This window comes from Saccoglossus kowalevskii, chromosome 12, assembly GCF_978046115.1.
Source record: "Saccoglossus kowalevskii chromosome 12, keSacKowa6.1, whole genome shotgun sequence".
NCBI lineage: Eukaryota > Metazoa > Hemichordata > Enteropneusta > Harrimaniidae > Saccoglossus > Saccoglossus kowalevskii.
In genome coordinates this window covers 8,976,152-8,990,362 of record NC_140652.1, presented here as the reverse complement: position 1 = coordinate 8,990,362, position 14,211 = coordinate 8,976,152, and the positions used below count along the sequence as shown (strand labels likewise).

General features: G+C 33.1%; 1 protein-coding gene across 1 annotated transcript in view; it reads left to right on the top strand.

Annotated features, from left to right (window-relative positions):
• The first annotated feature begins 12,937 nt into the window (after positions 1-12,937).
• Positions 12,938-14,211, top strand: part of LOC146735481 (fibronectin-like) — a 48,439-nt gene continuing 47,165 nt past the window's right edge. Inside the window, exons 1-2 of the mRNA XM_085505873.1 lie at positions 12,938-12,971; positions 13,208-13,474. Coding sequence (XP_085361999.1) covers positions 12,938-12,971; positions 13,208-13,474 — 301 coding nt within the window. The remainder of the gene's footprint in view (positions 12,972-13,207; positions 13,475-14,211) is intronic.

The following is a 14,211-nucleotide window of genomic DNA, read 5'->3' as shown; positions in this document are numbered from 1 at the left end:
ATCGCTCCATTAATTTTGATAAATTATGACAATCCATGTTGTATAATGATTTAGAAAACTACGTCTTACACATAAATCATATCATGATGTGAAACACGGTCGGATCTGCAAATATCACGTGATCGAAACTCGAGTTTATTGTAACCATATTGTGTTTACCCCTCGCTGTGCGTGGTTCCGGACACTTAGCTCAGATTAAAAAGTTCAAACACAATTTTGTTTTTATTCCAATTTTCCCGTAACCGTGTCGATGGAAAATCAAAAACATTTTTTGCATTTGGTCTTATGAATTACAGATACCAATTGTGCTAACTTAATACTGGGTAAGATTTCTCGATTATCTTCTAAAATATATCACATTTGTATATTTCCTTAATATTACGTAATTATTAATTTTGATACAGTTATTTTTAACCAACATTACACATTTTAGGATAAAAATCTGAGTGATGTGACATTCAGTTGAACATGGCCTTTATAAAGGTCACAGTATCCTGATACTTAATTTAGGGGTAAACGTATTTTGTCCTTTCTCTAAAAATGTGTCATTTTATTTATATATTTTCGTATTTTTTTTCTGTAGATTTCATTTTCTAAAGTTTTAATACTGTGCGGACCCCCATTATTCCTTCGAAGTAAATAACGTTCCCCTAATAACTCTTGTTATCTTTGCTCGTTGCTGGGCCGCGTACACGATTGGTTCATTTTGTATTGTTTCGTCAACTTCATGACAAAATATACAAAACCTGCTATCACATTTTAAAGGTTTAATTCGATTTATTTAGTGTGGAGTTTAAACTGTATAGTTTTGTGAAATAATTTGATGAACAAATAAAAGTAAGTTTTAAAAAAAGTTTGGTTTCTCCAGTCTCCTAGAACTTTTTTCGCGATTATTATCATGGTTGGCGGCCATTTGTCGTACTTAGATGCTTTAACCAGTGGTTAATATGGTACAGTTATTAACTGTTGGCTGGTTATATATGGTAATAGATGGTACATTTTTTAGTGATAAACATTCTATTTTGTTTTATTCATGAGTTCTATGCAACTTTTCTAAAAAATGGCATTTTTTTTAAATAAATATTTGGCGAATGTTTTAAACTGCCGTGCTGTAACCCATAACAACATACTGTTTCACGGAAATATAACTGTATCGTTGTAATGATAAACCGATTGCGATTCACCGCCAACTTTCTGTTAAAACGAGACGATTTGGGCGAGGTATTACACCATGGTATACTAGTATATGACGTCATTCGTGTCATGTGATACCAGGCGACGGTATCTTTTCGTATTATCGTCGTGCCACACTACAAAACACTGATTCATCGGAGATACATAATTGGACAGAGATGCGTCGATGGCGGTCACGTGTCAAGTCACATTTCCAATAAATTATTAAAACTGTTTACCTGTTGACATGTATTGTTTGATTGATTTATGTATTTATTTATTTATTCAAACGTTAACTACATTAACAGTACTTGAACTTGGGCCGATTAAAGAGTTACACATAAACACAGTCAATGGTCTGTGATATAAAGCGATTGTACCACGGGGATTGAACAGTACATAACACGGTACACGTTACCGACGAAACATGGTTGAGGTACTACTAAAGTACGTTCCCCGACCCGTAACTTTTGTATGTCCGACCTCGAGACTATTTACTACTTTGGCATTTCTATTTTAGTCGATTTCCTAGAAGAACACCCACCCATTTTTTACACTGAAACTACTTCCCCATTCGAATCGTAATGCCCTCAGCTAGGTACCTATGTATCACGTGGCTGATAGATATGCCATGGCATCATCCGACATGGAGGCAATCTCATTCTATTTCCTGGAAAAAACACGATATTGCATACAACTTGAAGACGCCCCTGGATGACGTCACGGTACATTGGATTGCATGCAGACTGGGTTTCCCAACACACGCCAACATAAACATCTTGACCAAAAATAACCGTTTTTTTTTTTTACTGCGAACCTCTCCCTTCACACATAAACGAACAATTACCCGTGGGTCCACTCAGGGAGTCCCTTCAATAGGTTAGTGTGGGCCTATTGCTCTATGGGTGTTAAAAAGATCACCATATTTTCTTACTGAGAATTAATTGACCACTACAGAATGGCTGTATTTATGCTGTTGGTCAACAAATTAAACGAACATAAAACATGAAAAAAGTATAGTCACCCGTCCCGACTAATAGAGAAAAAAGTACAACAACCCATCATTGCAATTAATTCAATACGATATAAAAGTCAGAGGCAGTCTACAAAATGACGCGGACACATCATACATGAACGCACCGCTGAACTGCAAGAATGAAAAATGAACATACCTGAATGATATATGAATAGTACACGATGTATCTGTACGTTTTTTATATCATTGATTCAACTGTTAACTCAACTTACAAAAATTAATCCACCCACTATTATATTTTTGTGAGTTTTGTACTGTGATTTTCTTCGCTGTGAATTTTGTCCTTGGAATTTTACTAACTGTAACCCTTTTTCTGAATTGATTATTATTATTTCGTTTCGCGAAGCCCAGTGATTTCATTCTCATGCATGTGTCCATACATTTGCATAGGAGCGACAGACTCGGACCTTCGTAACTGGTGGGATCACTTGTATTATTTACTAAATGTAGGTATGTGAGGCACTGACTTTTGGCGAAAATCGCGGTTCGGCAGACTACACACATCAAGAATTCACCCCTTGAAACACATTTAGAAAAAGAAAACCCCACCCTTTACTAAAATGGACCTACCATTACCACATATTATATCAACACAGCAAAAATGCGACCACTTTGATTTCTGAAAATGCTAAAAAGGGACACCTTGATTATAGAAAAAGAAAAAATGGGTCCCCCTAAGGTGTCAATTTCTAACAAGTTTCTACTAGCGAACCCCTGGCCCTCGTGTGAACTGTTCTGGAGCCTTATTTATTTGCGTACTTCCCTGTCGTATTTTAAAACTATGTACGACATTGTATGTCAAACAAACGCCACATTAGTATGTCCGAATAATTATATAGTAGTTCCGTCCGGGGCAAACTCAGTGACTAGGACCTTCCTGGTTAATAAAGTTAATCTTTTAATCAATCACATATCAGATGACATCAACAGAGACCTTAATAAAAAAAAGCTGTTTAAGATATTTTTTTTCGAGACAGACATTTTGCAAATTATTAAAGGCAGTCGGAGACAGTATGTAAGGCGACATTTTGAAATTTCAGAACAAAATAATACATGCATAGTACAAATGCTATTCAAGTTTTCGCAATGAATTTATAACGAGTACAGGGGATTTTGTGTACAGAAAAGGTTAATTTTCAGGAAAGTTGCTGAGGTTAATGAATTATGGAGTGAAAATGTCTGTAAAAGTTTATAGGTCATTTGGGTGGGGTATGTGACAGGGTTCGGCACGAGAGGCGTTATTAGTCCACCGCTTTGTAACCACACTTGAAATTTGAACTGACTAGCGATAATGTGTTATTTGCCGATAAAAGTCACTTGAGTTACCATAGCATAGTCAAAATTTTCAATCAAACTTGTTTACCCAAATGAATGAAAGGGTTTCTTCTCAGAAAATTTTTAAGGTTATATTAATACTGAATGTTACGCCCCCAATATTTTATCCATCAGGATCCTGACAATGGCATGTTAAATTTGGGTAAATTAGGTTACACGTTGCTATCTTTTTCCAACCATCAGGTTTGGTACAACGTTTTGCCAATTTGCACGTAATTTTCTATAATTTCTTGGTGACTTTGTACGAAACAGGCATATTTCCCAACTTTCGTCAAAAATAATAATAATAAAAAAAACAAAAAAAAAAAAAAAAAAAAAAACCGTGAAATGCGACTAAAGGGAACTGTGGGTTAAAATATGCCAAGTTGACAGTCTGAAGGCTATACTAGCAGTATTGTAAAACAAAAAGCACCAATAAAGCCCAATTTTATAGGGATCATAAAAAACTAAAAAATACGATTTACAAATACTATTATAATATTTATATACTGGAAGGAATTTAATTTTTTCCGAGATTTAGCCGAGGACGTCTGGAAATTGTGTATAATCCTTTCACAAATATAAGAGTGGTCCATTTCAGTAATGTTGCGAACATGAAAGGAAACCATATACCCTCTATCTTTTAGCAAATGCTAGAACCAAAATGAACAGACTCATGTACTAGTAGCCCAGCAATGTACATGGTGAGTTGACCTGGACTGTGTGCACTAGTACAACATGAGTTCACATAAACATGATAGAATTATTTTTAAAACGAATTTTACAAAAAGAAATACCGCAGTTTCTTTCATTCTCTGACGTTATTACTAACACATTTTGATACGGGGTATCTGATGATCTGGCTGTAAGTCTATACTTAACATACTATGTACATCCAGACTTCCGCCTTTTAAAACAAAATGGCTACCACTGTGGTGCGATATACTACAACACTATATAAATAAATGAGGAAAATTAAAATAGTTATCACCATAGCAACGTGCCTGGCATCCAATTTTTTTACTTACTGTGTTACAAACTTGAGAGTAACTTACCTCACTACTACATTGTAACTTATCACCAAAAAAGAGAAAATGCGATAGAGATAATTTTTCTTTTATTTTATTTAAATTTACATTTTAATATAATTTTAATTTTTTAAAATAAAATTTAATTTTATTTAAAATTCAATGCTTGCATGGACTAATAGAGAAGGTAAGGGAAATGAAGTTCCGCATACGGAGATATTGGATACTGATATCTATACGATTTCTGTTGTTATGCAAATCATCATGTCACGTGACCATACAAGGAAGTAAGTCGGAAGAAATCACCTGTGTGCTGTCGATCGCTCTTCGCCTATCATTACCGTGTTTTTTCCGTTACAGTAAGCATGATGAATTAGTGTGGAATAGGCGATATTCATGTACATTATACAGACTGTTTAGAAACACATATTTTTTTCTACCACGCTTCTAACCTGACGAGATCTGCCTGGAAAAGCCGTGTTTTCATTCGAACGCCCTAAAATTGGCAGCCGACCATCCGCGTTGTGTTTTATATTTACTTCTAGTATTTACAATGGAGCTGAGGTGTGGATTAAGGACGCACGCTGCTTTGTCTACAGCTTTAGTGTTGCTGCTGGTGGTAAGTTTCATTTGTTTCGCTAAATACCACGACAACGCCCAAAATGTACTACTGCTGTTTAATTGTGGTTGTTGGTGGCAGCCATTTTGAACTTTGAACTTCAAGCTCCAAGCCGGGGGTTTATTGCGTCGTATTTCCTCTTTCAATCTTCTGGGGGAATTTTAGCAGTAGGGAGAAAATCCAATCTAAAATATCAACATATTTTAATTTGAGATGACGATGAAGTGAGTAGAGAATGCTCACCCCGTCATCTATGCGTTGATACAGTAGTCGCAGTCAAGTATGCGTTATTTATATTATTATTTTTAACGTCATCCATGATTCATACTCTCTTGGCCATGGGGTCTCTAGGTCGACGGATTCATAAACAGATAAATCGACTTTGAATTCCACACAGGATTAACAACCTGCTGCATAACAATATTGTGTAAATTAATTTGTAGTATGTGAAAACATAAACACCTTTAAATTGTATTGCGAGTTCTATTGTGAATTTGTATCATATAGCTTATTACAGTGTGAACAAGCAAAATATTCACCGTGTTTATATTTAACAGATCTATCTAACATGGTTATATATTCACTAGACGTAACACCTTGATGATAATGAATATTATTTTAAAGACATTTGCATACATGTACATGCTATTGATAAATTAAAATTAATTTAAAACCAGCAAAAAAATAAATAAAAAAATAAAAAAAGGTGAAGGTCAATGTGCAACACATGTTTGAATTCCATGTAAACAAACCACTGTATTTTAAATTCATCAATTCACACTGGACTGGCTATTTTGAGGAAACCACAGCCCTTCTACACATAGTGGGGCTATGAACAAACGCAATATTTCAATCACTTCCCTTTATCAACCCTTTTACAAAAAAAAAAAAATTACGGTGAAGTGCATTGTTGTTTTCGTAATATTACTTGCAACAACCTATTTTTGAGAATTTGGCAAGTGAAAATGGCAAAGTTTCGTAGCTGTGAAATTGTTCTAGGGTCATACAACATGTCAGTGACTTTCCCAAAATGTTGTCAAATTGGCAAACATTTCTAGCATCGAAAAATATTCAGTTTACTGTATCTACATGTAACATGTCAGAATAAAACAAATGAAATAGTTTTGAGGTTATCACCTGATATCACTTGTTCATGGAGCTGGTTGATACAAGTGACGTCATTGTCTAATATTATCCAGTAATGGAAGGATAGGTTATAATACAGTCCTTGGTGATGCAAATGATAACTATATGATACTCTTTCTCTGTTAAGGTAGAGATGCAGGTTTGTGGGCACCATGGAGTGAATTTTTTTTTTTTGCTTTTTATTATCCGAACAGTCTTGGCTATAGACTTTTAAAATTTTGTAGAATTGTGAATAGTGGAACATACTCAAAAAATGATTTTAAAATATAGATAACAGGTGCAAACATTCTCTCTTTTGAATGCTTAGCAAGATTTAGCAAGGCTGTACATAAATAATAAAAAAGAAACATGGTGAAAAAAAGAAATGATGGGATCTCCATATTATGCACTATATTTGACTTTTAACAAAACAATAAAATACATTTAAATTTGGAACTGTTACAGCCATTTTAATTATGAGCATTAGCAAACTTCTTACTGAGTGAATTGTTATGCAAATTAGCAATTATCTCAGCTTCTTTTTAGTGCACATCCCAGAACTTTAAAGAAAAATAGCTCCTAGACGCTTTGACCTTTTGTTTTGAAATTTTCATAAATGATTGACAATGTGTTTATCTTCAAAATGCCGTCGGGGCATTGTTTTTGGTTGAATAGTGTTACAACAATCGTACAGACAACTAGCCTAGGTGTTAATTTATGCATAAACTTGAAGTAGTAAAATTTGAGTTGCTGCCCTGCAAAATTGACAACTGGTAGACAGTTTTCAAGACCACACTTTCTTCATAGTAAACAGATGTACCCACAAACCAATTTTAACAGGAAACAGAAGCATGGTCTAGGAGCTAATTTTTTTTAAATCACTTTTGACCAAAAAAGCACATTTTTGTGTATATTTCAAACTACAGTGTCCATAAAAAAAAATACTAAAAAAATTTTAAAATTCATACAATAAGCTTTCCGAAAACATATAGTTTTGTGGACAAAGGAGATCATCTTGGTTTCCTAATTAACTAATTAAAACACCTGTCAGGTAAACTGCATCTCTACCTTAAGGGCAAATTTACTAAATTGAGATTTTGTTTCCAAATTTACTAGAAATCTAGAATTAGTCAAAATTACATTGTGATGTATGAGGAAAATGTTTGCCATTTCTTGTTTTTATTCACAATTATAACTTTTAACCTTTTCACCACCAGTTCCCTCTTTTCATCACAAATTCACAAAATAGTCCTGTTTATAGTCTACACTTTCTTTTAGAAGATTGAGACAAAAATAGCTAAATTTTTGAGTGGAAACTGAAAATTGAGCCAAATTTTGTCTGTTGGCTCCAAAATTGGGGTTCATTTCCAGAAATATTGAAGAATGCAAGAAAAAAAAGTGCAGACAAATTTGGGCAAGAATGTCTGGTGATGAAAAGGTTAATAACAGTTAATAAATTCCAGTGAGCACCTGATATATGTGTATTGTAACATTTGTATTAGAAGCCACGGCTTCTATTACAATGGTATATTGTAACAGAGGGGATGTCGTTTCTATTAGAGCATCTACACATATGAGAAATGGTGAATTTTTGGTTCTCAATTGTTCAAAAAGAATGGGTGCAACTTTTATTATGGATACGGCTTCTAATAGAGTTTTAACTGTACTTTTTCAAAAACCTTGACCTAGAAACACATTTTTTTTTGGCCTTAAGGTATGCATTTCATTACCAGTACTTCCCCATAAATTTCATCTGCAGTAAAATTTTAAAAGTTACTGTTGCTTATTATTAGTATACCAAATTTCTTGGAAGTTTGGTGGGTGTATAAAGTTATATGATGCATTTGTCACTCAACCAAAAGTCCCCGAGAAAATGGTTTTGTTATAGTTCATCTTTTGGACTACCAATTTAATTGCAGCCAAATAGTTTTAGCCTCAATTGCATCTATATATTTGTAAAATACTTTATTTTTCACTAATTTCTTTGTAGGAATGATTCAGTGAAAATAAAGTCCAGCGAATATATGTTTTTTTCCTTTTTCCATTGAACTCATGAAAAAACAGTGAAAATATACTCCATACAAAACACTTAAAAGTTGTCAGCGAAAATTAATTTCAGCTAAAATAAAGTATTTTACAGTATATTTAACATTTTAATAGCATATAACTGCTCTGATTACTTGCATTACTGTGTTCAGAAGGGCCACTTTAAAGACAATTTTCAAAAGGCAAGGAAATGTTTTACTGATGTGTTTCAAGTTAACAGGGAGAAGATGAAGTATTGAATGATCACGATATATAATTCAGTTTAAAATTGAATTGAAATTGACATGTGGTATGCACATTTTCTAATACAAGTCATAGCCATTAGCAAGACATGAACTTGAGAGTTGAGCAGGCACCTATTTTCAAAGAAAAATTTAATAGAAAAAATAATAGAACAAGTAGTAAGAGGAAAATATGTGTATTTTGCAGGGCGATGATGCATAATTTTGTGGGCATTGGGGTAATTGCCTTCAATACCATTTTACATGAGTGACAAAGTTGGCATTACCAACTGGCAAAAGGTTAGCAGACTTATTTATGTACTCATCATGGGTCAGTTGTATATCATCTGTAAGTAACTCGTCAGTCTTGACTGATTTATCTTTGTTTATTCGTGGTAGGTACAGTAGTATATTGCACTATATCACTGTAGTGATGTTTACCATTACAAGTTATCTGTTTGTTTACAATGTAGTAGCAAATATTTAGCCAGTCGCCTGTCAGTTACAAAATATCATTTGACATACTAAATTTCCTCAAACCCTAATTAATCTGTTAAGACATTAAGTCTGTCGCTATAGACTATTACAATTGCTATCTAGTCATCTCTTCCTTTATTTATATTTGTAAATTGACACAAAATGTTTCTCCTCAATGTTATTTGAAAAATGACAAAGATTTGTTTGTATGTGAGCATTGGGTTAGACTTGAAGTACATGTACTTGACATGCTCATACCGGTAACTGAAAAAACCTAAAATCATTGAAAGAAGGCTTTATTTGGTAGTGCGTTTTATGTATGGGCGATCACATGTAGACACAACTGCTGCTTTCATTCGAGGTCCTACAAGTTTTAAGCAAGCAGGTACCTTCTGATATGTTGGTATTTATTTTCTGCGGAAAGACTTTGGAGAAAAAAAATGAAAATGAAAGCAAATAACATATTGCCAGAGCAGGTAACATTAAGAAATCTTCAACCGTTATATTTGGTACATATAATATCATAAATGTTCAATAACTGTCAATACCTGTGAAAAGATTATAACTTCAATTCATCAACCCTTGATATACTAATATATGTACCGTATATATACATAAATATACATACATAAATTTGCTCACTGTTTTTTACAAAAAATTGATTTCTCATTTGATTTTTTGAGTACTTGCTCACCACTTATCCAATCTTGCCATGTAGCGATGATGAAATTTTTGCCAATAGGTCAACATATTTTCCTGTTGCACAGCAATGAGTACTGGGAACCCCCGCAATAATAACTGTGGTTAGTGAAATAATTTGTGGTTAATACATAGCCTGACATCATTTTTTTCTCCATTCATTTTGGCTACCATAAAACCACACTCCCTCCACTGGAGAACCTGTAGTAAAACCTTGTATAGTTATAGTCTATAATTTTGATATTTTGAGCAATTTCACAAGGTTTTAGGCTCACAAACGTAAAGCGAAACAATAAGTTTGATTGTTATTCAAATTATATCTTCATGTAAATTTAATTTAGCGAATTTTACAAAAATGAAATCTAGGGAATAAATAATTAATGTGTTTACAGTATTCGTGGAGGCTTTCAGACGATGATGTGTTAACATAACTTATGTGTTAACATAACTTATGTGTTAACATAACTCATGTGTTAACATAACTCATGTGTTAACATAACTCATGTGTTAACATAACGCATGTGTTAACATAACGCATGTGTTAACATAACTCATGTGTTAACATAACTCATGTGAAAAACAAATGTGACAAAGCTTTAAACTTTTTACCACCAGTTTCCCTTTTCCATCACAAATTCACAAAAAATAGTTCTGTTATAGTCTGCACTTTCCTTTGGAAGATTGGGACAAAAGTAGCCACATTTTTTTGAGTAAAAGCGGAAAATTAACCGAAATTTTGTCTGTTGGCTTCAAAATTATGGTTCATTTCCAGAAGTATTTACAATATAAGAATAAAGTATGGACAAATTTGGACTAGAAATCTGGTGGTGCAAAACTAATCAGGCAATTATATGACAAGTCATCAAATCTTGTTAGTGATTCCTTATTTCATTGTTAGTGAATACAGATTAATGTGCTAAAATTTTGTAAGTACTGGTTTTAGTGTTCAGGTTTTGCGGGAGCTATAAATTTAAAAAACCTGTTTCTTGTTCCTAACTCCTAAAATGTTTATTTTTTTTTAAGATCAACTGATGTTTAAAGATGTCAGTCTGTGGTACAAATAATAAAAAATAATTACACTTGTGGGTATATAAATACCTACTGTATTTAATGAGTTGTGATTTGTGTATGTACCGGTACATGTAACTGGTACAGGCAGGTTTTTTTTTTACCTGCCCCTCAACTCATCAAGTGGGCAGCACAGACACTCCACACTTAATACAATTTTACAGTGTACTTGTATCTACTAGTAGTGTTTTTAAGTCACTATATATGTATACACTGTATATCTAAAAGAACAGGTATTTAATTTTTCATTATTTTTATTTTTCCCACATAGTAATATCCGAATATATATGAATCAAAATGCTAGTGTCTGACTCAATTGTACATTTGTCTAAATACATAGCATATAAGTTTTATTCATGTCTTGTATAATAATATAATAAGTATGCATTTATATATAGTGCCATATATCCAAAATTAAATGTTCATAGGCGCTTGTATGATCAGAAACCAATCAGAACACATGTTACCGACTGCTCTCAAGTAAGGCATACTCTAATTGGTTGAACACCTCATCAGATGAGATTTGTGTGAGGTAATTGGTCAGATATTACACAAGTGAATCAAACGTTGAAATTATTAATCTGTGCGCTATATCCATGCACTTTCGTGTTGAAATAAACCTGGTTTTTACGTCTCAATTTTTCACACTGGTTTACTTCCTTATACGTTGTGTGCATACTTAACTATCAAAATCATTCTGTACTCAAGCACCTGGTATTTGTTTAGAATGGGTGGAGTCTATAAAGGTCTTACAGTCAGGTCACTTCTATTGTTAGTTGGGTATTAGCCTTACATGGCAGTCAGTGTTCTCCCCAGGAGAATAACACATAATTTGCATAAAAATATACTATGTTGATCACCTCTATTGTATTCATTATATACTCTATTGTTTATCCCAAGTTAAAGAGTTGTGAACCCCTCACTGAATAAATCATTTAGTGGAAATGAGACCAGCGAATATATCCTTTTTTAGTCCCCGTTCAGGCACAGCGTGAAAAGGGGACTATTAATAATAATTTCTTATTTTTGTCCGTCCTGTTTCCTTTACATCTCCAACATTTTCTCAAAAATTCTGCTGCAGATATCAATGAAACTTGGCAGGTTGATGAACAAGTCACTTTTGAATATGCATGTAATTTTTTTTCCAGATCTAAAAATCCTAAGTGGGTCTTTTTCACAATTTTCATTATAAATTACCTCTCCAAACTACACTGAGAAAACAACTTAGCATGCTCAGAATAAATATTTATTTATTTATATTTATTTATGACCTTGATCTGAATCAGTGACAGAAATGGACCACAGTCTGGTTTTTGTTTGGTTTTATGAAAATTACCGTGAAATCTTGAAAAAAAGTGGTCAGAAATGTTGTCAATCAGGGATTATAGCACTTGGCGTACTATCATTGTCATGATACTCAAGTATAAATCTGGTTACAATAAATGATCACAATGGCAAAAGTAATCAACATGGCCATGTGCATCCATTATTTAAAAAAATGTTTGATAGGGTTGAGCCCCAACATGGACCTGATCATATATTTGCATCCGGCCCAACTATCGATGCCCAAATCACGTTGTCATTAGTAAGTAACCTCATTTCAATTATCGCTGAGACAACATCATTCATAATTTTGTGCAATTTCTGGCTTGATGAAGATGTATGTGCCCTAATATCTATTTGGCAGAGTAAAGAAATACTGTGATAGATTGATTCCTCAACAGGAAACAGAAAAATGGCGTACAAAATTATGTGACAAAAACTTGAAAGAACAACTGAACAAATCCAATGTAAATTGAAGAAACATTCTTAAATACACCAAAGATAAAAATCATAGAACTGGTCACGGTATGGTGACGTGTTCCTAGTATTGGTAGGTTTAGATTGACAACTATACTTATGACAACAGTTGAACAGTTTACAAACAAATTTCACAAGTCAGTCAAATGTAGCAATGAAAAATTCACTGCCGTGTTAGAAACTGTGTCCCTGTGAACATCATTAATTCTTCAAATAATAAACGAGTTCTTTGTATTAATTGATTATATAGACTTGCAGCATCAATGTACAGACAACAATAGCAACAACATACTTACCATTTACCGGTATATCAAAGATAACTACAGATGTCATGACCACAATTGCATCTCTACCTGCTGCACCTGGTGAGCAAACTGCTAAATATCGATCATTTTGACAATATAATCGTATAATCTTATTTTATTATCAGCCTTTGTGGTTATAGTTTTCTTCCATTTGTAGAGGAAAAAAATATAATATTTAAATAGTGTGGTTATAATATTGTGCAATCATTAGAAACATGCATTTTTATAGTAAGTTAGTTTTTACACGTACCAGTACACATGCGTTATCTTTTATCTGCATGTACATTTGTTTCCAGTAATTACTTATACTGACCATGGAACTGATTTCATCACTGTATCATGGACTTATGATGATGATGAGGTGACACACTTTGAAATGGATGCAGTATCTAATGATACAGTTGTTACTTCCAACAAAACAGTTGATCATAATAGCACTGGTGAAACAAATTATACTGAAAGCATAGATGGACTTACTCCAGGAGCCTTTTATAATGTAACCGTCAAAGCAGTTAGTAGTGCAGGAGAGAGTGAACCAAGTAATATAGTTCATCAGAGAACAAGTAAGTTTTAAGTTTTAGAGGTGAATGATTTTCATCAGTTATTGTTTCATAATTGTGGAGTACAATCATACACATATATCTATAAAAATACAATTTTATTTCCAGGAATTTTGGAACCCTTTTTTCAGGTAAATTTCACTTCCATTGTTACAGAAAGTATGACTCTCTACCATACTGTCTGTTCATTCAGTGTTATTTTTTTTATTAACCTTATCTCTATTACAGGTTTTATTGTTGTAATTGAAGAACAAATATTGTATACTGTTAATATTCTTTTTAATTATTTTATTGTTGTCTCCAGTCAATAATGTTTTTTTTTCTCTTTGTTGAATAAAGGTCTAGTATAAAGAAGTTCTTTTGAAAATTATGCTTAGGACTTCTGTTTTTCTTTTAATATATATTCATTGCCTTGCTGTTTTTACAGATATACTTGTAGATATTTTGTTTTGTTTAGTTCCGAAGGAGTGTGTTCTTACTAATCCTATGTTCTGTTCATTACTGTGTGTTTAATATATATAGTTTATTCATCTCAAGAAAATATAAATTTTGCTTTGTATATTGTGTTGCGTATCTAATAATACTAATACAGTAGCAAATCCTTGCGTACATAAAAGAAGAAGACACTATGATGACAGAAGCTATGGTTCTTCACTATAACATTGGATCAGGCTTAACATGCTGAATATTGGTAGGGTTTTTAACAGTACTAATACATACATATATTCATGCATGCATGC